At 34.4% G+C, this 25159-nt stretch overlaps 2 protein-coding genes across 6 annotated transcripts in view; one reads left to right on the forward strand and one right to left on the reverse strand.

Annotated features, from left to right (window-relative positions):
• Window positions 1-16549, forward strand: part of LOC138804773 (E3 ubiquitin-protein ligase RNF180) — a 134705-nt gene extending 118156 nt beyond the window's left edge. The window contains exons 8-10 of one of the 3 annotated variants that reach the window (XM_069989204.1): window positions 10533-12159; window positions 13389-13534; window positions 16463-16549. In XM_069989204.1, coding sequence (XP_069845305.1) covers window positions 10533-10732 — 200 coding nt within the window. In that variant the 3' untranslated portion in view covers window positions 10733-12159; window positions 13389-13534; window positions 16463-16549. The remainder of the gene's footprint in view (window positions 1-10532; window positions 12160-13388; window positions 13535-16462) is intronic. The other 2 variants (XM_069989203.1, XM_069989202.1) reach the window with 2 other exon arrangements.
• The window catches only part of LOC138804772 (mannosylglucosyl-3-phosphoglycerate phosphatase-like), a 33171-nt gene continuing 18635 nt past the window's right edge, over window positions 10624-25159 (reverse strand). Inside the window, exons 6-9 of one of the 3 annotated variants that reach the window (XM_069989199.1) lie at window positions 20179-20326; window positions 19209-19395; window positions 16377-16573; window positions 10624-10748 (exon numbers count right to left, since the gene is read on the reverse strand). In XM_069989199.1, coding sequence (XP_069845300.1) covers window positions 16389-16573; window positions 19209-19395; window positions 20179-20326 — 520 coding nt within the window. In that variant the 3' untranslated portion in view covers window positions 10624-10748; window positions 16377-16388. Of the gene's footprint in view, window positions 10749-11697; window positions 11756-14777; window positions 15104-16376; window positions 16574-19208; window positions 19396-20178; window positions 20327-25159 lie in introns of those variants that run through there. The other 2 variants (XM_069989201.1, XM_069989200.1) reach the window with 2 other exon arrangements.

The raw sequence follows: 25159 nt of genomic DNA on the forward strand, positions 1-25159 counted from the left end.
ATTCAAAGAAAGGAAGGAAGGAGGGAGGGAGGGAGGAAAGAAGGGAAAGAAGAAAGGAAGGAAGGGAGGGAGGAAGGAACGAAGGAAGGGAAGGAGGGAGGGAGGGAGGAAGGAAAGGGAAAAATGAGAGAAAAGAAAAAGAGAAATACTTGTATTTTGTATAAAAGACCAGTATTTTTAGTAATACAATCAAGGTGAACTACACTGCATTATCAATGACAAAATATAATCTGCTTTTCTGACTATTCTGAAATGCAAGGACAACTTTTCTTTCTACTCTGAGGAAAAGAAAGACCACAACATAGCTTTTCAAAATATTTTAGAATTTTAAAATGAGAATTTGAAATAGAAGAATTTAAATGACTTGGAACTTTGATTTGGTTCCAAAACTGGTATTATGTTTAGGATTTTTAGTCTACATTCCTGTGTGGTATGTCCTAAATTCACATATACCAAAAGAATAGGTTAGCAAATCAATTTTTAAAAAGATTATACAAAATAACCTGGCAGTGATACATGAGGCTTTCCAGCTACTTTGATAACATGATTTCCTGTCTAGTGGGCACTGACTTTTTCAGGAACTCTAGCAGATCTCTGAAAAGATAAAGCAGAGTTGAAGCAATACCACTCTTTTTTTTAAAAAAAACTTTCAAGAGGAAAATCTCTCAAGCACATAAAAAAATGTTTTCCCAAGTTTATTAATTTAGGGAAACTTACTTTTGTGAACATTTACCATTAGAATGATATTCAAAATATTTAACAACTAGTGACAACCATCTACATATAAATGAAAAAAATAGAAAATCTCTAAACAATCTAGTAATAACTCATAGAATAAATTATACACCAAGTCGTTCTAATAATTTATATTTAAAATTCAGAATTTTTATTTGATATGGCTATTACTATTATTACTGCCTGAGCTGTAATCTGACAAGGTCAGTTTATTCAATAAGAAGGCTTAATTATGACTTTAACCCTACATGGGTTGTTTTTTTCTTAATTCCTTATTTTTTAGAAGACTGTCAATAAATGAGACCCCTTTGTTATTTCCAGAAGGGGACTCACTAGTCAATTCAAAACAACATTGCTGAAACCAATGCAGCACTGTAAACACTGGCAAATAGCACAAGAAGTGGATCTCATATGTATTGTACCAAACAAGAGTGTGCCATGTATTTCTAACTAATATATATATCTTTAAAATATATATTCATATGTACTCACAAATATATGTTCATATATATTTGAAGAAAATATATTTGAAAACATTTATATTTGGAAATAAACTTTAATTAAATCTGAAAAGTGTATTTCTGAATACTTTTTGTAAATAGGTTAAATATTAAAGTTTCTCTTCTTTCAATGTCAAAAAATATTTTAAAATGAGATATATTTATGATATATATCCACAGGGAGTAGATATGATTTTTAAAAAGCTAGCTTCTTAGCAATTTGTTTGAAATATTTTTATATAAATGACTACTAAGATTTTTGAATTGTCTTACAGCTTTGTAATGTATAAAATTTATAGTAATATCACTGATATATGAAACTGACATCATCACTTATTTACATGTGACCTACTCTTTTAATTTTTATTTTTATTGTCTTTAAGTAGTTATCCAGACAACCTGCCATTCAACAAAGAGGTCTGTGCATGCAATATATCTTGATCTGTGTCACCCCTTTCACCCTTCTCTTCCACCCCATGAATGGGGGGAGGTGATAGGAAAGGATACTACAGGATTGAGACCCTCAAAAATCCATGTGTTTGTGTGTGTGTGTGTGTGTGTGTGTGTGTGTGTGTGTGTGTGTGTAAACAGCCTAATGAAACTGATCAAACAGTTATGTATGTGGAATACCCATTATATATGTATTTTAAAATATCACAATTACACAGTAAATGTGTACAATCATTACATTTCCATTAAGTCTATATTACTGTATTTAGTTACATTACTCCAAGTGGATCAATAACCCAATAAAAAAACAAAAATCACAAAATTTCAAATAAAACATAAAGGTAACTGTATAACTAATACATTCTTAGCTATAGTTCTGAAAACAGAAGCAACAAAATAAAAATAAGTAGAACATTAAAATAGGAAATGTTGTATAAAATCTATTTGTCAACTAAAAGAACAAGAAAACATGAAGTTTACAGAATGAAAAAATACCCAATGAGATTATTCCCAGAATATATAAAGAAATCTTATAAGTTAATAACAAGGATATTAATTTTAAAAATGAGTCAAGAATGTGAATTGACATTTCTTCAAAACTATATTAAATGACCAAGAAGCAAATGAAAACATCATTTGACAAATTGGAACCAGAAATAAAAGCCACAGAAAATTCAAATGAACCAGGATGACAACTAGCATGATAGGAAGATAAACCTTGCTGGGGGAAATGTAAAGTGATACAACTTAATTTAAAAATCATTTGGAGGTTCCCTCCAAAGGTAAATGTTCAGTACAGTCCATGTGAAAATTACTCTCTGATTCGACAGTCCTCCTGCATACATTACAAAAGAACTGAAAATATGACCTCAGATAACTTGTACACATGTTTGTGGTAGTTTTATTCATAATAGCAAAAAGATAGAAACAACTCAAATTCCTTTCCATCAGCAAAATGTGGTATAGTTAAAAGGAGCAAAAGCTAATAAAAGAAGGAAATACAAACCACGATGTGGATGAATCTTGAAAAGATACTAAGATACTAAGCCAGACCCAAAAGGACAGATATTCTATGATCTCACTCTGGAATTGGCAAATTGTGAGAGATGGAAAGTACATTAGAGATTACCAGGATCTATTGAGGCAGGAGGGGGGAGGGAATAGGGAGTAATGACTACAGTTTCTGTTTGGAATAATGAAGAATAATGGAATATACAGTGGTAATGATCACACAACCTTGTGATGTAATTGATGCCACTGAGTAAATTGTGCATTTAAAAATGGTTACAATGACAAGCCTTAACCATGGAGCCAGTGGCTCACACTCAGTCTTAGCTACTCAAGAAAATGAGATCTGGAAGATTGCTGTTTAAGGCCAGCCTGGGCTGAAAAGTCTTCAAGATTCCACCTCTAACCAGCAAAATGTTAGACTGAAGGTGCTCCTCAAGTGGTAGAACACCAGCTGTGAGCAAGCAAGCAAAGCAAGAGAGTTATTCAAGCCAAATACTGGCACTTAAAGGGAAAAATAAAATGAAAGGCTTTATTTTATATATTTTACACAGTAAAAATATTTTTAGAAGGTATGGCATTTTTTTTGTTGGTTATAGGGCTTGAACTCAGGGTCTGAGCACTGTCCCTGAGTTCTTTGCTCAAGGCTAATGCTCTTATCACTTTGCGCACCAGCACCACTTGTAGTTTTCTGATGGTTACTTGGAGATTAGAGTCTGACAGACTTTTCTGCCTGGGCTGGCTTTGAATTGCTATCCTTAGATCTCAGCCTCCTGAGTAGCTAGGATTACAAGTGTGAGCCACCAGCATCTGGCTTAATATAATAGCATTTCTTACTTGGTTATAAAACCCAAACATAAAAAATTTTTATTTTTCCTGATAACTTTAGAAATTACTTTGAAATTTACATGGGTGTTCCAGAGTGGTAAGTAATCTATTATACCTTTCAATATCCAATATAAAGATTAATTTTTGCAGAGTTAGTTCAGACTCTGGGGGCCTAAAGACATGAGAGATGAAGGGATGACATTTAACATCTACTTGCATTAACTTTCAAGTATATTAACACAGCAAGTCTATACCTATTTATGACTATAAATATATTATTCCACCTCTGCTAAGACCTACTTATATCAATCAACATTTGATACAACAAAAATCCTTATGTAATATGAAGAATATATGCAGTAATACACTATACTTTAACCTTTGTCTGTCCCATAACATATTAACAAGAGGACATATATCTCCTTTTTAATATTGGTTTTAGGGCTCTGAATAAGGCTGTCATAAGTTTTTTTTTCTTTAAGGACTACAAAATGTCTCCCAGATATATTCAATTCCTGCTGAAAATACATTTGAAAGGCACATTCTACAAAATATGCTAGTTATTCTATTCACTGAAATCCTTACATACAGGCCCTGTACATTCATCCAGCGGCAAGTATATTGAGTATCCAACTACAAGAACAGTGCAAATCTGGAAGGAGCTTCACAATAAGACCTCACTCTATTATTATAATTATGGTGGAGATGATTTTAATCTGTATTTTTGGCTTCTTTTTAAAAATTTTATTGTAAAGTTGCTGTACAGATGGGGATATTTTGTTTTAAAAATAAGGAGTTATTGCATTATTTCCTATTATGATAAAGAAATTGTTTAAACTTTTTTTACAAAATAGAATATAAAAAGAAACAAGTTTTTGGGTTCAGGAGTGCTAGTAGTAAGTTCAATATATGATATATAGATATAGATATAGATACACACACACACACACACACACACACACACACACACACGATTGCAACTTGGAGGTTTTCTTCCCAAGTCTTTCTTGCTTTTGATTTCTTTTTTTTTTTTCATTTTATTTTATTTTGTGAACATACTATACAGAGGGGTTACAATTACATGGGCAGGATAATGCGTATACTTCTTATCAAGCATTGCAGCCTCCTCCTTTGTTTACCCTTCACATCCCTTCCCAGCCTCCCCCCATCCCCCCACCCAATCCTCCCCCCCCCCCACCAACGTTGTAAAGCTCGTTTTCGACATGACAACTTGTACTTCTCATTGTTGCAACAGGTCCACCTGTATCCTTAAATGACTTGTTTTTCCCCATCTCCTCCACAAGTTATACTGACATCAAATATAGTGAAAGCAGGGGTTATACTGTGGGGGAGGGACATACAAAGCAACAAAGAAATAATCTTATAAATGCGTTAGAAACAAATGCATGAAAGAAAAAAAACATTAAAATACTTATCTAAAAGTTAGAATGGCAAAAATCAAGAACTCTAACAACAACAGATGCTGGAAGGGATGTGGACAGAAGGGAACCTTACTTCATTGTTGGTGGGAATGTAAACTTGTTCAACCACTTTGGAAAGCAGTATGGAGGTTCCTCAAAAGACTTCACATAGAGCTCCCCTATGACCCAGCAATCCCACTTTTGGGCATTTACCCAAATGTTTACAAACAAGACCACACTAAAGCTACCAGCACAACTATGTTTATTGCAGCATTATTTACCATAGCTAAGATATGGAACCAACCCAGATGCCCCTCAGTAGATGAATGGATCAAGAAAATGTGGTATAAATACACAATGGAATTCTATGCCTCCATCAGAAAGAATGACATTGCCCCATTTGTCAGGAAATGGAAAAACTTGGAAAAAATTATATTAAGTGAAGTAAGCCAGGCCCAAAGAAACATAGGTCCCGTGGTTTCCCTTATTTGCAATATCTAGTATATGTATGAGTCAAGCGGAAAAGGTCAGATAATGTGATGTCAGGAAAATGAACCCTTGCTTTTGATTTCATTGCAATTAATTTCCTCAAGAGTTTTTGTTTCATGGAGAAAACTAGTCAGATTCAATTTTGATTTTTATCACCTATTTCATGAAAAGTTTTGTGTTTTACTTTATTAGTAGTAATCAGAACTCATAGTAATATGGAAATAATTTTCTCTTAACTGCTAGGTCATGTTTCATGTCATCCTAAACTTTAGGACCCATGATGACAGAGCATCCTCTGTCTGGTACTTTGTTGGTTATTTTGGTCAAGGAAGAGAGATTCCTACATCATCTTAAACTGGTAAAGGCTTCTAATCCAGAAACAACACACCTTATATTCGCTGGAAAATCATTTCCTAGTCACGTTTCATACACAGCAAAATACAAATAAACAATGTCCTAAGTATAACATCCCTACGAAAATTTTAGTTCATTTGAAAATAGAGGATAATGTATAAAAATTTATAAAAAGTGACTCAAGAAATGGAAAATATGAATACACCGCATTGTTAAAGAAATCAATTGATTTTCAAAACATGTCCCCCTATGTCTGGAAAGACAACAGACTCCAGTGGGTTTACAGATTTACCAAGTTTGCAGTGATATAATTTTATGCAAACTGAAAAGTATGAAACTGAAAAGTATCAGAAGATTACCAATGTCAAGAACTTGTTAAGGGTCAGAAATTATATCCATTTGCAAATTAGAAAGTTATTTTCAAGATGGTGGTACAAAGCATAAGACCTATGATCAGTGACTAAGGACAGAGTAGAAGGGGGCAGTATCTACACATGCAAGGGGTGACTGATGTGGAGAAAGCTGAGATTATGAAATTCCAAGCCTTTGTAACAGGCATTAAATGTACTGGGTTCCAAATGTGCTTTTTATAAGCACTCTGCTCCAGAGTGTTGCATTTATCTTCCCCAGCTGTTTGCCATACAAACATCTGTGGAGAGCTTATCTAAAATAAGGGTAGTTATTAGTCATTACTGTGCACAAGCTGTGAGAACACATAGAGATCAATGGAGAACTGTCACCTAACCATCACCTTACTTTATGAAGCATAAAAGCATGATGCACAAACCAGGTGAAGACATCATAAAATAACATTATAAGCCAATCTCCCATTTAACATATGCATAAAATACCATATAAACTGTTATTTTCAGATATGCCTGTGTTAAAGAAACTCTTAGTGTAGGACTGTTTCTCAAATATTAACAAAAATTTCATCCTCAGCATAGACAATTTATTTACTGTTTAACTTAGAGTTGGTTTTCCTTTAGTAAGAAAACTACATAGTAAGGAAAGGATTTGTCCTGGTAGGTTCAGATTCTGAAGGACATAAACAATTGGTTTCTCCAGAAACCAATTATTGCTCTATACATAGTCAAGGAATAGCATACCTAAATCATTATAAATACCAACAGACAGACAGACAGACAGACAGACAGACAGACAGATACACACACACACACACACACACACACACACACACACACACACACACACACACACACACACACACACACACACACACACACACACACACACACACACACACACACACACACACACACCCCAGGTCATTCCAGAATGAGATCTGTATTGGAATTAATACACTAGAATTGACTTTTATAGACTCAACAAAACCTACAACTTATTTTGGGCTGGTAATTATTATTTGATATGAAGACAAGGTTTAAAAAGTATCCGATTTTTAAACATGTTGTTATGCTGATTTAAAGTAAAGAATACAGTAAAGATACATGAGATGTGTGGGTACGTCCTCTATTGCTGTGTGGGAAGAGAACACTACAGTGGAAACTCCACTTTTAAAGTCATCTAAAGACTTGGTTCTGTGACACTATTCTATTGACAATACTCATTGCCAAATCAAAGTTACTTCTCCATTTTTTGCATATGTTTATATGCTATTATATGAATTCAATTAGTAGGTTTTTAAAATTTGAATTATCTTTTAAAATACATTAAATCGTTAGATTTCTCAATATTTTACCATACCTGGGGTAAATCCTTCATGAACACATTGGCTTTTATACCCAGGCTAATATTGTTATTACTTTAAATCTTCATCCAATAAAAGATAGCATGTATATTCTCCATAATGCTTAATGAATTCTCTAGTTTTGGTATGCAATAGTGAAACTATTGGCAATTGATTTATAGTTAACTAACTTAGGAAAATTGACTCATACTTGAAGGAAACAGTCATATAGTCAATTGTTTGAACAAAGAATATAGTAAGATTACTGACAATCAGAAAAAAAACACAGTATGAAAAGCAAGCACTCACAGGAAAAAACAGCTTCTTTCTCATATTAAAACTACTAAAACTAATCATTAAAATAATAAAATCTCTTATTGAACATTTATTAGGGCCAGGCATGTATTTTACATATATTAATTCATTTAATTCTCATAATAGCACAATCAACTCAGTATTTTCTTACCATCACTTTATAGTGGAACCTGCAAATAATCACCATGATTCATATTCTGGTAATTTTTGTAATATGATTATTGATCCAATGCCTATCAACAAATTTCCATCAATTCCTCTTATCAGAATTAGCAGAAATTAACCAACTAGTGATCAGTATCAACTGGTAAGAGCTTGTTGCATAAACCAGAGTGGGTCAACATCACCTTCTGTAGCTGCATTAGTATCTTCCTCCTTGATGCCTTTCTCAAGAAACTGTGGTTGGTGTGTGTGTGTGTGTGTGTGTGTGTGCGTGTGTGTGTGTGTGTGTGTGTGTATAGGAATTCTATGCCTCCATCAGAAAGAATGACATTGCCCCATTCATTAGGAAATGAAAAACGTGGGAAAAATTATATTAAGTGAAGTAAGCCAGGCCCAAAGAAATGTAGGTCCCATGGTTTCCCTTACTTGCAATAACTAGAATATGTCTAGGACAAGCAGAAAAGGTCAAAAGCTATGTACATATGACCATATTTGATTTGCATTTCTTTTATGGCCAGAGAAGTTGAGCATTTCTTCATGTGTCTATTGGCCATTCTTATATTCTTGTCAGAAAAGTCTCTCTTTAAATCTTTATTTTGGTTTTTTTTTGGGGGGGTGGGGGGTCCGGTCGTGGGGCCTGAACTCTGGGCTTGGGTGCTGTCCCTGAGCATTTCAGCTCAAGGCTAGCGCTCTACCACTTGAGCCACAGTGCCACTTCTGGCTTTTTTCTTTTTGCTTATGTGGTGCTGAGGAATTGATTCCAGGGCCTCATGCATGCAAGGCAAGCGCTCTACCACTGAGCCACCTTCCAGCCCTTTCTTTAAATCTTTAGCCCACTTAATGGGGAGGTTGTTTTTTTGAGGATTTGTTTCTGAGTGATTTAATATTTTGAGTTCTAAGTATATTTTAGATATGAGGCCCTTGTCTGTTGTATGGCTAGTGAAGATCTTCTCCCAGTCCATAGGCTTTCTCTATTGATCTTGCTAGCTATGTCCTTTGCCACACAGAAGCTCTACAATTTCATGAAGTCTCATTTGTCCAACCTTTCTTTGATTTGTTGTTTCTGGGTCTTTAATAAAAAAATGTTGGCCTAAAATTTCATTTCTTTATGGTGTCCTTCTTTCATGTTTTAAATCTAAATAAAACAAATTATTTTGCTGTTTATGTTTAAAAATAGTATTATTATTGACTGAAGAGGTTTATCTGTAACTGATAGCCTAGGTTAATGTAATCCATCTGTCTGAATAAGCAGCCTAAATTTGAGCATAACATTTAACATCTCTTAATTTCAAAAGGTATTATTCAGAATTTGCTTGGAGGTAGAGCTTCACAGAATTTTTATCACAAGAGTTGCCAGCAAGTATTAGGATTATGTATTTTCTGCTTATTTTATGTATTGCATCCATCTATAACTCTAATATACTTAAAAGTGGTGGATAAGTAAAAGGCAAAAGATAATCAACCACTAAAAGCTTATTTCATTTTGTAAATACTTTATATTTTACATACACCAACCAACAAAAGAAGATAGCCAGTGGACATATTTATACTCAGGGTTTAAATAATTACATTTATGAGCACAAAGAAATTTTAACACTTCATAGAATGTAATGTTTCTCACAAATACAATAAGAAACTACTTGTGAGATTTGCTTTTTATATACCCATCTAGATTCTAGTAGGTTGTTACCCTTGTTTTACCATTATTTTTGATATATGGAAAATTAAAGCCAAATGTCTTGAAATAAGTACTGTTACGCTTGTCCAGCATATATATTCAAGGCTAAACCAAGAGATATTTTTGTCATAGAACTTTGTTCAAGTAGCTGAAATTCTTAATGCATAAAAAGCCAGTAACTAGAAGTTACAAACAGTACTTACTTACAATACCAATTGTATAATGATTAATAACTGAAAATTAAATATAGAAAATGTTTCATGTGAAAAGAATTACAATTAATCCTCAAAAGTAGTGATTAGATGGCAAATATGAGAAATCTGAGATTGAAAGCCCTTTATAATGTAGCCCAGGTAGTAATAGTGCTAGGTTTTTCTGCTGCCCCTATCTTTGACATATCATCCTCGATGGTATTTTTGATAGCTCAAGAATGCAGTCAAAAGTTCAATGCATTCCCTACAAATTTAAGAAAAGTGAAGGAAGGGGTAGATCAGGAGGGGTGAGTGAAAATATTGAAAGGGGTGACAATGATCAAGATGCATTGTATTCATAAACTGCTTTGTTGAATCATAACATATATATACATTTTTATAACTTGATATATATATCTTTAAAGTAGTTACACAAAAATATATATAAAGTACATATATACTTTCATATACTTTCTACAGAGTAGTTGTATATATATATATATATATATATATATAGAGAGAGAGAGAGAGAGAGAGAGAGAGAGAGAGAGAGAGAGATGTACTTAATTACAAAGAAACTGTCAGAAACATACCAATCAATGAAATCAATGATGGCCTTGTATTCATAGTGCACCTTCTTTCTTGAGCATGTATTTGAATTGAATGAACTTTTTTTTGCCTGTCTTCTAGGTTTCCATAGACGTGCAGCTCCAGTTACACGAAGGCAGTTCCCACATGGTGCACACAGGATGGACTATCTGCACTTCGAGGACGATAGCCGTGGATGGTGGTTTGACATGGATATGGTGATCATCTATATTTACTCAGTGAATTGGGTCATTGGATTCATTGTTTTCTGCTTTCTTTGCTATTTTTTCTTTCCGTTTTAGGAATTGTCATATCTTACTACAATTGAACAATCGTAAATGTTGTAAATAACAATTGCTTAAACATTTTTAAAATGTGTTTTTAAAATGTGTTTATAATGTTGTTATATGCGACAATTTATATGATTGTTGGCATTTATAGAAAGCCTGGGAATAATGGATTTATTTATTAATGTCTTTCATGTAACAAACTAAACTTTATTCAATAATTAATGTATCCAGAATTTAGCAACAATGACCTATTAATTTTATACTTCTTGGTTTGGGATTTGGGAATCTTATTTTACAAGGTCACTTTGATATTTTGATTGTAAAAGGCTGCAGTTTTCCTTCCACTTAAAAATAGTGAAAGTAAAAAGTGAGATGATAATCTGGGTAGGTAGTATCTTTATTGATAAACTAGTCAATCACTACTTAGGCAAATGGATGCATTAAAGATTAATGATGTTCTCTGGGAACTAATCTAGCAGGGTATATTGTTTAGATTTCCAATTATCTCTACTTATGTCCCTTACTACTATCAAAAACTGAGTATCCTTTTTGTACAGATTTAAAAATAGGTCAGTACAAGATTTTTAATTGTAATAAGCAACACAATAACAAAGAAAATGAAACTAACCCCTAACAGCAGATGCTTTAGAGAGCCATATTAACCCTTTCCAATTTCAGGATGAATCACTTGAAGAAACAAAAAATAACTGATTTTAGTCATCTAAATGAGTAATGCATGCCCAAACTGTAATTAATGATTCACTTAACTAGACTATAACTAGACTATTGTCAAGTATATTGTAAATGTGCAATAAAGAGTGATTTTTAATTTTTATTGTTAATAACTGAATTACTGTCTGAAATAAAATTATTAGAAATATATTCATGAGTTTATAGAAAGAATAACTGACATTTATTTTTACTTATAGCACAAAAATCTTTATAATTAATTTTTCTTTATTAAAATAAGAAATGATCTGAGTTATTCCAATGGGCAGAAATAGGGCAGGCATCTCAATTTCCAAAGGGAGAAAACTGAAACAAAAAGAAACATAAGCTTATTTATTCATTTTCCCAGGTGGTTTTTGGGAAATCTAGGACAAAATAGTTATTACTGGTATATACTAATTATGCACAGTAAGGAGTTTCGTTATGACATTTCCTTACATGCATATAATATGCTTTGATCATATTCACTTCTCCATTGCCCCCTTTTATTGCTCTCCTATCTCCCCACCTCTCCCTCTCCCTTCTCCCTTCCTAACACTCTACTCGCATGAGTATGTGTTCCAACTTCCACAGTTGCCATAACTGCCTTTGTGGTATTGGCTTATTTCATTTAGCATGATGATCTCTAATTCCATCCTTTTGCTACAAATGTTATTTTTATGAAAAGTGTTAGTAACAGCATTTTAAAGGACACATAATATTCTTGTAAGGTATGGTGTATTTTTTATTGGCTTTACAGATGTCATCTTGCCTCTCAATGAAACCATTTAAAAGAAAATGGAAGTGACAGAAGACAGTACCTAACATTGATAAAACTTTCATATCTTAGATACTTTCATAGTCACTCTAACATGTTATTTAATTTAATGTTCTCAGTGCTCTGAATCAGATGATGTATCTGCATATTAAAGACAAGGAAGAGAAATAATGTTACCACATTTAGAATGATTAGAAAGCAACTTCATTTTTTTGTCCAATTTCAAAGCTGGCACTCTCTTTCTCTATACTGTTTGTAAGATCTGATAACTTTCTAGAGTTGGATATTCACTGAGGAAACTTTGCTAATAATAATGCTGCTAAACAAACAATAGGAAAAAGGCACAATCTGGTGCAACAGAGAACCATTTATATCTTATTTAGGACAAATTTCATTGCTTGTATCTGTGAAAACCCACTTGGTACATGCAGATCACAATTTAATATGGGCTATTTCATTCAGTAGCTATCAATCCCTGTGCAACCTTTTATCTTTGGTGGCTGCTTAGAGAAGAACTGATAAAATTATGTTATGTCTTAGTGCTTCTCGACTTCTGTTATCTATATGAATGTTACTAATATGCAGAACTGATTCAGTAAGTGTAGGAGAGGGTCTAAAATTGTGCAGTTTTATAAAGCTTTCATGTGGAACCAATGCTGCATACACCAAATAAATCTGTATTACAGAACAACAAACTCTGTAAATGTCTAAAAAGGTAAATATTTTAGGCTTTGCAGGCTAAATATAAATATGTTTCTGAAATATATTCTTTTTCTGTAAACTACTTATTACTTTTAAACCTTCTTTATGATAATATACACAAGTCAACAGTTGGATACAGCCTGTACATCAGTTTGCCAACCACAGATCTATGGAACTGGTTCTGAAATTTTGCTGTGTAAGACAATCATTTGGAGAACCCTTAAAAACATGCCTACCATTATGTAGTTCCATAATATTTGGCTTATGACCAAATATTTTAAGTTAATGGGAACTGACATAGAAATAAGAATCCTTAAAAGTTTCTCATATTATTTCTAATATATGTTGAAATTTGAGAACAGTGACCCCATTACTTTCCATTTCTACCCATTTGAGGCTTTGGAAGACATTGTATTTGTAGTAATTTGGCTGACTGAATTAACACAGTACATCTCTCTTTTTATTTGTATAAAAACACAGACAATCTAATTCAAAGAATAACAACCCAAATTAGATGTTTTCATCAACACACCTCTGCTCCCAATAGGAAACCTGTGCCCAAGAGACATCATGAATCAGTAAAAAATGAAACTTGACACTACACTAAAGGCTGATTGAAAGTATAGGTAAGTAGGTTACTAAAGAAAAAAAGGGAAACAGAAAACTTGAAATAGAATAATAAATTGAAAGGCTGTGAAAAGTAAAAATCACTATAATTACAATCAATTCAGGATAATTAGAGGAAAACTTTAAGAGGAATCAGCTAGTAGAATTCTGTTTTAAAGATTAAAGTATACCATTATAAATAACTTCAGAAGTTAGCATAAAATATTCTGTTAAGAATTTTAAGCCATTAAACATACTTTATACTATATATTTTCACTATAAAGGCTTTCCTAAGGAAGTTATAAATTTTTATTCAGCTGTCTGAATAAATATGGATTCAAATTAATAGGCACTTTTCAAAAACATTGATAGCATTTGGCTATTTCTCTCTGAAATCCCAATGTTGATTAGCAATGTGGAAAACATACTTCTAACTCTGTAATTCCTACATTAACAGATTGAAAAATTACATCTGTTATCACAGGTAAAATTATTTACTGATGTATGGTATTTGTTCAAAGTATTAATACATTATTACAGTAAGTTGTAATATATATATACATATACATATATACACATAGGTACTTTGACCATATTCACCCTTGTCCACCCTCTCCATTCACCCTTCTCCCTCCTGTCCCTCAACAGAGGCCGTTGTACTACCCCCTTTGAATGTATATATTGAGTTTCACCATTGTTTTTCACACAAGCATATATTATATTCAGATTAACTCTCTCTGATACTTTGGATTTTTCCTGCCCTGGTCAATCCCCTATTGTTCTGCAGCTTTTAGTGAGATTCTTAATACTCTTTCCAACAAATGTCAAGGAAACAATAACAAATACCAGAGAGGATAAGGGGATAGGAACCTCATGCACTGTTGGGAATGTAAGATACTGCAACCACTATGAAAATCTGTTGGAGGTTTCCTATAAAACTAAAAATAAACTACTGTGTGATCCCACAATACTACTCTTGGGAATATATCCAAAACAAGAAATACACATCTATATATTCATGTTTATTGCAGCTCTGTTCACAAAAAAACACTTTATTTTTATCTTGACTGATATTCTTTTTAGTTTTCATCTAGAGATAATGCTGTTTGTGGTTTTAACTTCCTTGATTACGTTCCTTTCTACAAAAAAAAAACTATCAGGTTAAAATAACACTTCTGCATACAGTAAAACTGAATAGCAGCATATAATATTTATAAGATACTTTCATTCATTCTTATTCAACAAATAAAAACATTACATGCTCAAGAAATATTGATTGATTGGAAGAATTAATAACCACTTATTTTATAAATTATGCTCAATTTAAATTCTATCCAGGAGTTAAATCCCACTTAAATGGCAACCGCATATCCTAAGGATTTCAGAACACTTCTTTGACTTAGGAGTCCATATGCTCCTTCTGATTAAAAAGCAGAAGTTTAAAAAAAAACTTATCTAGTATCCTGTTATTGAGATGAAAGCTGAGAGTATATTGGAAGCCAAGTTTTCTACCATGGTCTGCTTTCTATTATCATGGATTCATCAGAGATAGTAAATGTATATGTCAGTACATTCATTTCTGCATATGGCTAATGGAGGAAAAAAGTAGAAAATTAAATGAAAATAGTATTACCAGAGTTTCTTCTATCAGATAAAACTTCAATTTACATTAACTATCCCACAGTACACTTCATGCTTTTTCACTAATGCAAAGACAAACTGAATGTCTTTTTCTTTCTGTAAATAGGAAAAGACAGTCGCAGTCACAGGTCTCTTAAAATACAAATGTCCTTTCCCTTTAATTATGATATGCACAACTTTTAATGGAGAAGTCAGAATGTCTTATAGCGTTGTACATTTTACTTGCAAAAATTACAAGTTTAGCTGGGCACCTATGGCTCATGCCTGTAATCCTAGCTACTCAGACGGCTGGTTTCTGGACTGTGCTTCAAGCAAGCCTGGCCAAGAAAGTCAGTGAGACTCTTATCTCTAATAACCTACTCAACAGAGCAAAACTGGAAGTGGCACTGTGGCTCAAGTGGTAGAGCACTCACCTTGAACTTAAAAGAAGCTCAAGGACAGCACCCAGGCCCAGAGTTCAAGCCCCAGGACTGGCAAAGTAAAAACTATCAGAGATGAGACATGTTATGAAGGACCATCAATCAATAACTAATTACAAATCCACTATGCATTTGATCCAAAAAGACTTTAAATAACTTTAAAGTATATGTTTAAGTATACATATTGATAAAAACATTATTCCCTCTTGTTTCTGCTTTTAAGATTGCTTTAATTGAAATGATAACAACTAAGCATATTACATAAAAAGCCTACATTGTCTAAGATGAAAAACTCAAGACTTCTAAAAAGAAGACATTTATTATCACATTGTTATGTTTTACATCTTCATCAAAATTATGAAGAATACTAATGATCAGTACTAAATACATTTACCTTATTTTCCCAATTCTGAATCAAATTTGGGTCATAATGCTAAAAGACAGTGGTATTAAACCAAACAAAGAATAAATGTATACATATGTAGTTCATTCAGAAAGAAAATATAAAGCAAACTTTAGAAAAAGAATATGCTGTGAAAAAGTAAGCATAGAAGTCATTTAATCTGAAAACATTATACATTGTATATACTTAAGTTACAAACATGTTCCAAGTGTACATATTATTTCTTGCATAACACACTGACAAGTCAAGTTACATAACCTGATAAGAATCAAATAAAAAACACTTAAAGTAATATCCCTAGCATTAACATCAATTCTAGAACAGTATTAATCAATATTATATTACTACAGTTAACAATGTTAAAGTTTCAATTTGTTATTAATTAGTAAAAGGTATTACCTATATTGTATTTCAGTCAGAATCAGAATTTTCAGATGTCTTATCACTAATGGTAGGGAAAGTTCTTAAGCCTTGTTTTCTTTCAGTTCTGAGTTGGTGTAAATGTTCTTTCATATCCTGAGAAATATGGCAAATCCGTCCTTCTATGCCAGGAACTGCAATTATTGCTGATGGCTTATCTGAGTCTTCCACAAAGGCTACAAGTGAGTAAAAACAGCTTTAAAAAAGTCATGGCCCTAAAAATAAATATTCTAAGATTGTGTCTAGGGGTTTATTGGAATAAATGATTTGAAATTCACATCAATAATAAAATTTTAAAAGAATCTTTCCATTCTCTACATCAACTGTTCAATGATGAATAAAGGTTTAGAGAACAAATTACCAAGTTTATTTCAAATCAAAAGGACATCAAGTCACTCAAAAGACCTGCATCCAAAAATGGGAGTGTTTGGGGTAGGTATGTTTAATTGATTTGAACATTACACAGTGTGTACATGTATGGGAACATCACATAGTGCTCCATAAATATGTACAATTTTAATGTGTTAATTTTAAAGCTTTCTAAATATTGTTATCTATTATCCAAAAAGGATTATCAAGATAATATATATTTTAAAGAGGTATTTACTTAATTATCTATTTGATCATGTGATTTTTTTTCCATCTTCTCATTTTACCTGTTTGAGAAAAAAGTAGGTGGACACAAAATAACACTGCACTATAAACTGTGTGAAAACATATACAGATGTACTAAAACTAAACGATGATGTTTTACCTCCAAAATTACAAATATACTTTTCAAAAATTGAGCATAATTATAAGGATAATTACTCTATCAAACAATTATGAAACTTCATTATGAATTGCTCCAATTTAGCCTTTTTTTCTATTTTTGGAAGTGCCATATAACAAAGCAGTTCATAATTACAATAGATCTTGATCAATGTCACCCCCTTCAACATTCTCACCCCCATTTGGCCCACTCTTCCCTTTTCTTAATTTTGTGGTATATACAACTAATTCTTAACTGTGTTCTCTCCCTTTCCCCCTTTCCTTCCATACCCCCCCACTGGTCTCCCCCCCCCATAGGATGTACCCATTTCCTGGCATTGATTTTTGTTGGGTTTAGACCTAGTCTTTTTTAAAAATTTTTATTTATTTTCATTGTGAAAATACTGTACAGAGGGGTTACAATTACATGGACAAGATAATGAGTACATTTCTTATTAAGCATTGTATCCTCCTCCTTTGTTTCCCCTTCCCATCCCCCCCCCGCCCGCCCAACCCAATCCTCCCCGCCCCCCCCCACCAAAGTTGTAAAGTTCATTTTCGACATAACGACTTGTACTTCTCATTGTTGCAATGGGTCCACCTGTATCCCTATTTAAACGACTTGTTTTTCCCCTTCCTCTCCACAAATTATACCAACATCAAATACAGTGAAAGCACGGGTTTTACTGTAGGGGGAGGGACATACAAAGCAACAAAGAAATTATCTTAAAAATGCATTAGAAACAATCCCATGATAGAAAAAAAAACATTTGAATACATATCTTAGGGTTCATTTCCCTAACATCACCCTATCTGACCTTTTCTGCTTGACTCAGACATATACTAGATATTGCAATAAGGGAAACCATGGGACCTATGTTTCTTTGGGTTTGGCTTACTTCACTTAAGATAATTTTTTCCAAGCCTTTCCATTTCCTAACAAATGGGGCAATGTCATTCTTTCTGATGGAGGCATAGAATTCCATTGTGTATATATACCACATTTTCTTGATCCATTCATCTACTGAGGGGCATCTGGTTTGGTTCCATATCTTAGCTATAGTAAATAATGCTGCAATAAACATAGTTGTGCTGGTAGCTTTAGTGTGGTCTTGTTTGTAACCATTTGGGTAAATGCCCAAAACAGATGCTGGAGGGGATATGGACAGAAGGGAACCTTACTGCATTGTTGGTGGGAGTGTAAACTTGTTCAGCCACTTTGGAAAGTAATATGGAGGTTCCTCAAAACACTCCAAATGGAGCTCCCCTATGACCCAGCTTGACTTAGTCTTTTTTAACTGTATACTAGTTTAGTGCTCCACAGAATGCAAATCTGTAAGTAAACATGTTGGAAAGTATGCAAGTGGTTAAAAAATGAATTAATTGCAGTATAATAGACTCCAATTTAGTACTGATTGATGTCAAAGCAACTTTATAAAAGAATAATACTTCTAGACCAAATGTGCTCTTTGTGACAATGCACAATGTTTATCAGGTAGGAAAAGGATTAAATGTTTTATGGGGAAAACTAAGGCATTATGATAGGTTAGAATGTTTCATATAGAGGGGCTGGGAAGGTGGCTCAGTGGTAGAGCCTTTGCCTTGCATGCCTGAGGCCCTGGGTTCGATTCCTCAGCACCACATAAGCAAAAAGAAAAAAAGCCAGAAGTGGCACTGTGGCTCAAGTGGTAGAGGGCTAGCCTTGAGCTGAAATGCTCAGGGACAGCACCCAAGCCCAGAGTTCAAGTCCCATGACTGGACCTCCCCCCAGAAAAATAGAATGTTTCATATAGAAAAGAAAAAAATTTAAAAGGAGGTGAAGTAAGATTGTAGGAAAATATATTTTTTAGAACATTTTATGCTTTTTAGCTTTGAATTTTTATTTATGCCATTATAATCTCATTTTCCGCACATGTGGCTTTTTACATTAGTAAATAATGCAGTCTTGATTGTATTCACATTGCATAAGAAGAGAACATCAAATATTATTCAATGTCCTGAGCTTACCAAAAGTTATTCAAAAAGGAAGCCCTTCTAATTAAAAAAAACCTGTCTTATCACCTGTTAGTGATGGTGATTTGTTTGTAGTAGTAATTAAACTCATCCGATGGCCTGAGAGGCATTTCTTCCTTCCTTGCAAAATTTTGATGGATTCAAAGTGATTCATGACCACTGTAGAAAGGATCTGTGCGGTTTCTGTATCAAACATCCGAGGGCAGCTTTTAAGCATACTGTAACCATCCTTCCCCTGAAACATGAAAAGATACCGCAATGTTCCAATCCAGAAATATGAATAAGTCAAAGTGCATTTTAAAATTTGCTGTTAGCACTGGCTCAAAAATTTAATTGTACCAATTTTTGACACCGTTTTAATTTCTATCCTAGGTCCTGGATCTGAACATGATAGCCTTTGAACTGTTGACCCTTGTTCTGTTGCCTAGCAGCCTTAACAATGGGCCAGCCACCTAAAATCCCTGTTAACTAGCCTACTGCCAAGTCTGTTTAGACCGAAGCCCATGTGATACCTAATAAATGGCTCTCATTATTAAAACTATGGAATCTACTAACAAATTTCCTGCTACTTCTGACATTGCTCCAGTCTCCAGTATTTAAGAACTCTCTGAATTAAACTGTAAAGTCCTGAAAGAGTAAGGCGTTCACATTGTATTACATATACCTAAATATAAACATAAACAAATTAAAATAGGAGCCATATATGTGCTAGAAGTGTTTATCACTAAATTTAAAGTTCAACCATTAGACATTTTTTGTCTAGCCATTTCTTTCTGTATGTCAATCATTTCAAAAGTAATAAGTGAAATTTTTACATTCTATATTTTTATAAGTCTGGTAATATAGAAAATGTAGCTATATGGCATTTAATGAGATAAAATAATTGATCAATCATAAAAAATGCAGTGGGTCTGAAATCATCACAAGAAAATTAAATGTGTTTACATGCATGTATAAGAACATATGAAAAAACAGAAGACAATAAATTTATAGAAGGTTTTCAAAAGAAGGTTCTCACATTTGCAATATACTCCTTAATGGCAAGAAGGTAGACTTTTTTCTTCTGTAAGTACTGCCCTTGAACTTTCACAGTGTCTCTTATGATTCGGTGTCCTGGCTCTGCATCTGGGTCAAATCCAAACTCTATTCCAGCAACTTGAGGAAATCTGAACATTTGAAATACATTGTTAAATAAATATATATGTATATATGTGTGTATATATATATATATATAGTTGAATAATCCTGCAAAAGACATACTACTAAAAAGTGAGAGCATTAAATTTTAAGTAAGGACATCCTATTATTGTACTTAAAATGCCAAGGTGTACAGGCTAGGGAATTTATACAGCTGGAAAGATCTTACCAAATTATCTGTCTTTTTCAGAAATAAAGGAATGATAATAATTCAAGGAAATAACACTGAATCTTCTGTTGTCTCAGCTTTCACTCTCAATTCTAAAGGAATAAAATGATAGAGGAGATAACATGCACATCTACTTAAAATATTGGCTTTCTCACTGGTTTCAAATAAGCCCATCCGACTGAAATATTTTAAGGAAAGTGAATTCATTCTTTGGTGAAGGCTTGTACTAATATTTGCATACAATTGTATCTTATGCACATTACAATGCCTGAAAGTTATGATAATGTCCTTGAGTAATTAAATAAGATAAACTTTAGTGATATACTTGAAGGCAGAAAAGAACACAGTACACACATTTTAGAACGTTTTCAAGTACATAAAAGGATAAAATTTAAGTTCTAGTCCTTAATTTATTTTTAGCTAAAAAAACCTAGCTTTTCCTAATAACAGACTCAGGGTCTGTCTGAATCACTGAGGATTTTTCTTCAGGTGCAATAGTAACTAACAATAAATAATTTAAAAGTATGCATATGGTAGTTTCATGATTACCTTTGATTACTGAAGACAGGAAACATGCAAATATTTTCCCCAAAGCTATTACTGAGAAGATCTGGGTTGATTTGTGCATTTGACTCAGTTTCCCAACTAATTAATGCTGACAGACAGAATAACGCCTATTTATTATGGAGTCCATCTCCAAACAGCAGCATTGGTTAACAATGTTGATGAATTTTACTCCTTAAAGATCTATTAGTCACTCTGGAAAGGAGGTAGGAAGGATTTCTACATGTATGACATCACTTTTTATTACTGCTTCTTTCATAATGTTATCCTAACTATACCAAAATAACATCCTAATGTTTGGTATAATCTACAGATAACAAAGTGGAGTATGAAATACTTCAAAATAATTTTTAAATATTGTTAGTCTTGACTAATAATAAAACAATCTGTCTTGCCTCAATGACATCCTCTCTCAACTTTTATTAGATCAAAATAGGCCAAAATGTTATTAATCTTTAACTATTCTTAAATCCATACTATTCTATTAAATCAGTTAGCAAACTATGAAATTGCTTACTGTGTACCAGATACTATTTTCAGTCCTGTATATTTTCAAAAAGACAAATTACATTCACTAACTTTATACCAGGGAACTTCTAAAGAAAGATAAACTGCCTTAAGGATCAGGGAATGAGCAAACCTCATAAAATCTATTTCTACTGAGCTTTGATATTTCCCTGAAGAAAATGATTGACACTGAGAAGGAGGACATAGGATAAGAATCTGCAAGTTTAAGTAATAGGTATGTACAGGTTGAAGGAGAAAAGAACAGCAACTAAATAACGTTAATTCTGAAACCTAGGCTGAATTGAAATCATATTTGAAATTCTTTAGTGGCTCTATTCCTCTATTTAATATTAAGAAATCATATACTTATGAAAACATTGTTGGTTACATCTTAAGTCTTCTGGCAATACTAATTGTAGGAAATTTGCAATTCTACTTTTGAAAACATATTTACAGAGCTTCCAAAGTTTATCCTAAATTGTACACACAAGAATCCAGGTACAAGCCAGGAACTGGTGGCCCACATCTGTAAGCCTAGATACTCAAGAGTGTGAGAACTAAGGATGGCGGTTCAAAGCCAGCCCAGGCTGGAAAGTCCATAAGACTCTTATTTCCAATAAACTACACAGAAAAAGCTGAAAGTGGCACTGTGGAACGGCATTAGCCTTAAGAAAAAAGCTCAGGGACATCACCTACACCCCAAATTCAAGCCCTAGGACTGGCAAGAAAAAAAATCCAGGTATACTACAATAAGTTTCTGCATTTTTAATTTATCTATTAGCACCATATTGGTTTGGTTTTAAAGCATAAATGATTCAATGCTCCCAGCTACAAACATCAGTCATTCTAAAACTAAACAATGAACAGAAAAAAAGAAAAGAAAAAATTCCATCTCAAATCATCTAAAGTAAGATACAAAGGAGTAAATGCTATAAAAGAAGTCTAAGAATTATACTCTGAAAACAACCATTACACTAAGAAATTAAAGAACTAAGTATATGGTAAGATATTAAAAGCTGTGGACTATAAGTTTTGATATTGTTAAGGTGGTCATATTCCCCAAATTGTCCTACAGACTGAACTTAGTCCAAATCAAAATCTTACCTGCCTTTTTTTTTTTTTTGCAGAAATTAAGAAATTGATTCAAAAGTTCATTTTAGAATTTTCACTTTAAAAAATGCTGGAGGAGCCACATGGAGGGCCAAGATGGCCTGGTACCAGCCGGAACGATGAATAAACCTACCCCTTACCTGAATACCACGTGTGTGGTGCTGTTCTTACTCGGCAACCTCTTTTTAAAAACCTAACATAAATGGTGCTGAAACCTGGGAAGGGCTTCAAGTCAGAATAGGTGGGATTCTTCTCCGTTTTTTTTTTCTTTTTCTTCTCCCCCCCTCCCCCCGTCTTTTTGCTCTGAGAAATACCCACAGTTCTGACGGCCTTTTGCAAACCTGTCTGTCTGCTGGCCTTCACATCCACGTCCACACCACTTCTCTATTCTGGTGTGTGAAATTACTCTCTACAGTTCTCTGTTGCTCAGTCTCTGTTCAGACATGGCGCCATGCCAGAGAGCTCCTACGGCCTTTAGCTGAAAGGCCGGTCACCTCTGAAGCCCAGGACGCTTGGTTTTGGGGGCTTGGCCATTTCTCTCTAGAGGGCTCTGGGGGAAGTCGGGACGCCGCTTCTGCCTGGTCAGCTCTCCTTCACTCACCAGACTGACTCTCCTACACATTTAATGGGGTGCTGCGAATCACGCCTGAGCCGTGAAACCCCTTTGAAATGCCTCCTGCGCTCCCTAGAAAGCCAGAGTGCCTCATTTTATGCCATTCTCAGATGTACACGGTTTTTGCTACTGCAGTGGTAAATGGTCAGAAGTCTGTTTAATTTCAGGCTCTCTTTGCTCTCTCTCTGCCATTCATGTACAACTTTCCCTATTTCTCCCTTTCTCTTTTTACAACATTTTGGCTTGTGCCCTGAAGAGAGTGACTCAGGCTGGGTCCCGGGGACCCCCTCCCCCCAGGTTCCCTCTTAAAGGCTAGCCAATGTAGGCTTGATCTATTTGTTCAGGGTTTCTTTGCATTCTTTCAGAAATTTGCCATCTTGAGTTCGCCATCTTGGCCACATGGTAGGTTAAGGGTTTGGCCCCATCTGACCCTTAACCTTCCACTAAGCTTACTACTCCATCTATTTATTCTAAGGTGCCTTGCTAACAAGTTGCTCTTTTCACAGGCTCTGGTAAGTGAGGCCCAATCATACTATGTACTTTGTTAGCAAAGATGTCTACTCATTGTTGTCAAAAATTTTAGGTTTTGAGTTTTGCCTTTTTTGTTTTGTGTTGTATATTCTACTACTGACTACGTGGTTCTAAAATACTGGGCATATCTGTGCTAAAATTCTCATCACATCTAACAAGTTCTGTCATTGCAGAATATTTGTTGGTCAATTCTTGATAAGATCAGGTAAGCTCTATTCTATTTGATCATTTTATTGCTTTAATTGGAAATAATAAAGGGCTTTTGTGGCGAAGATTGCAGTTCAAAGCCAGCTTGGGCTGAAAAATCCCTAAGACTCCATCTCCCAACTAACCTGCAAAGAGTCAGGCTGGAAGCATGGCTCAAGACTCTTATCTCTAACCAGCCAAACTCTGCAAGTGATACTATAACTCAAAGTGGTTCAGTGCTGGCCTTGAGCAGAAGTACTCAGGGACAGTGCCCAGGCCTTGAGTTCAATCCTCCTTGAATACCAACTGGGACAAGCCATCCCCGCAATGAGCACCTAGACTCAGCCAGTTTGGGGAACAAGGGACCATGGAGAGGAGTAAGAGGAGATGATGTCACATCAGCAACTTTGTGCCTGCCCTTTCAAAATTAACCAGAGCCAGGAGGTCAATAGAAGTAAGAAGCCTGCCCATCTATTGTCCATACCTGTCTACCTATTAACTGGACAGGAATTTATATTCTTACCTTTGTTACCTGACTTCTCCTCTACCTAATCACCAGATGTGAGAAGTAGCTAGGGACATTTCTACCAATACTATTCAGCCCCAAGTCCTTCCTCTTGCCATTTATTTGCTCTCTAGTATTTTTCAGCCCCTCAATGCCTCATGAGACTTCTCCAGACTTCATCTAAGGACTCACGCCACCAAGGGACAGCTGCTGCTCGCTGCCTTCTCTAGGAGGGGACCAAATTCCAGCCTTTTACCCCTAAAGTCGACTCCCCTTGTCAGCAGGAAGTAGCCAGAGAGAATCTGCATCCTATTTCATGATTATTAAAAGGCTGGAATGTAAGGTCTGCTTCTGGAAGGCGAGAAGACTCCATCTTCCTCGCAGCAAAGTCTCCACCCAGTACCTGCATTACCTAAGCAACTGGGACACCTGGAAGAGGTCACATCTGCATCCACTGAGGCCATCTGAATTTGATGTGGCCAGACCTTTCTCCGTTCATACCCTAGATAAGGCCTAGCCCAGGCCCAGATGCCCTCTTTCCCAGCTCACTCTCTTTCCCAGCTCTCTCTCTTTCCCAGCTCTCTTTCCCAGCTCTCTTTCCCAGGCCTTTCCCAGCT

The sequence above is a fragment of the Dipodomys merriami genome, unplaced genomic scaffold, assembly GCF_024711535.1.
Source record: "Dipodomys merriami isolate MVZ:Mamm:240054 unplaced genomic scaffold, mDipMer1.0.p SCAF_372, whole genome shotgun sequence".
Taxonomy (NCBI): Eukaryota; Metazoa; Chordata; class Mammalia; order Rodentia; family Heteromyidae; genus Dipodomys; species Dipodomys merriami.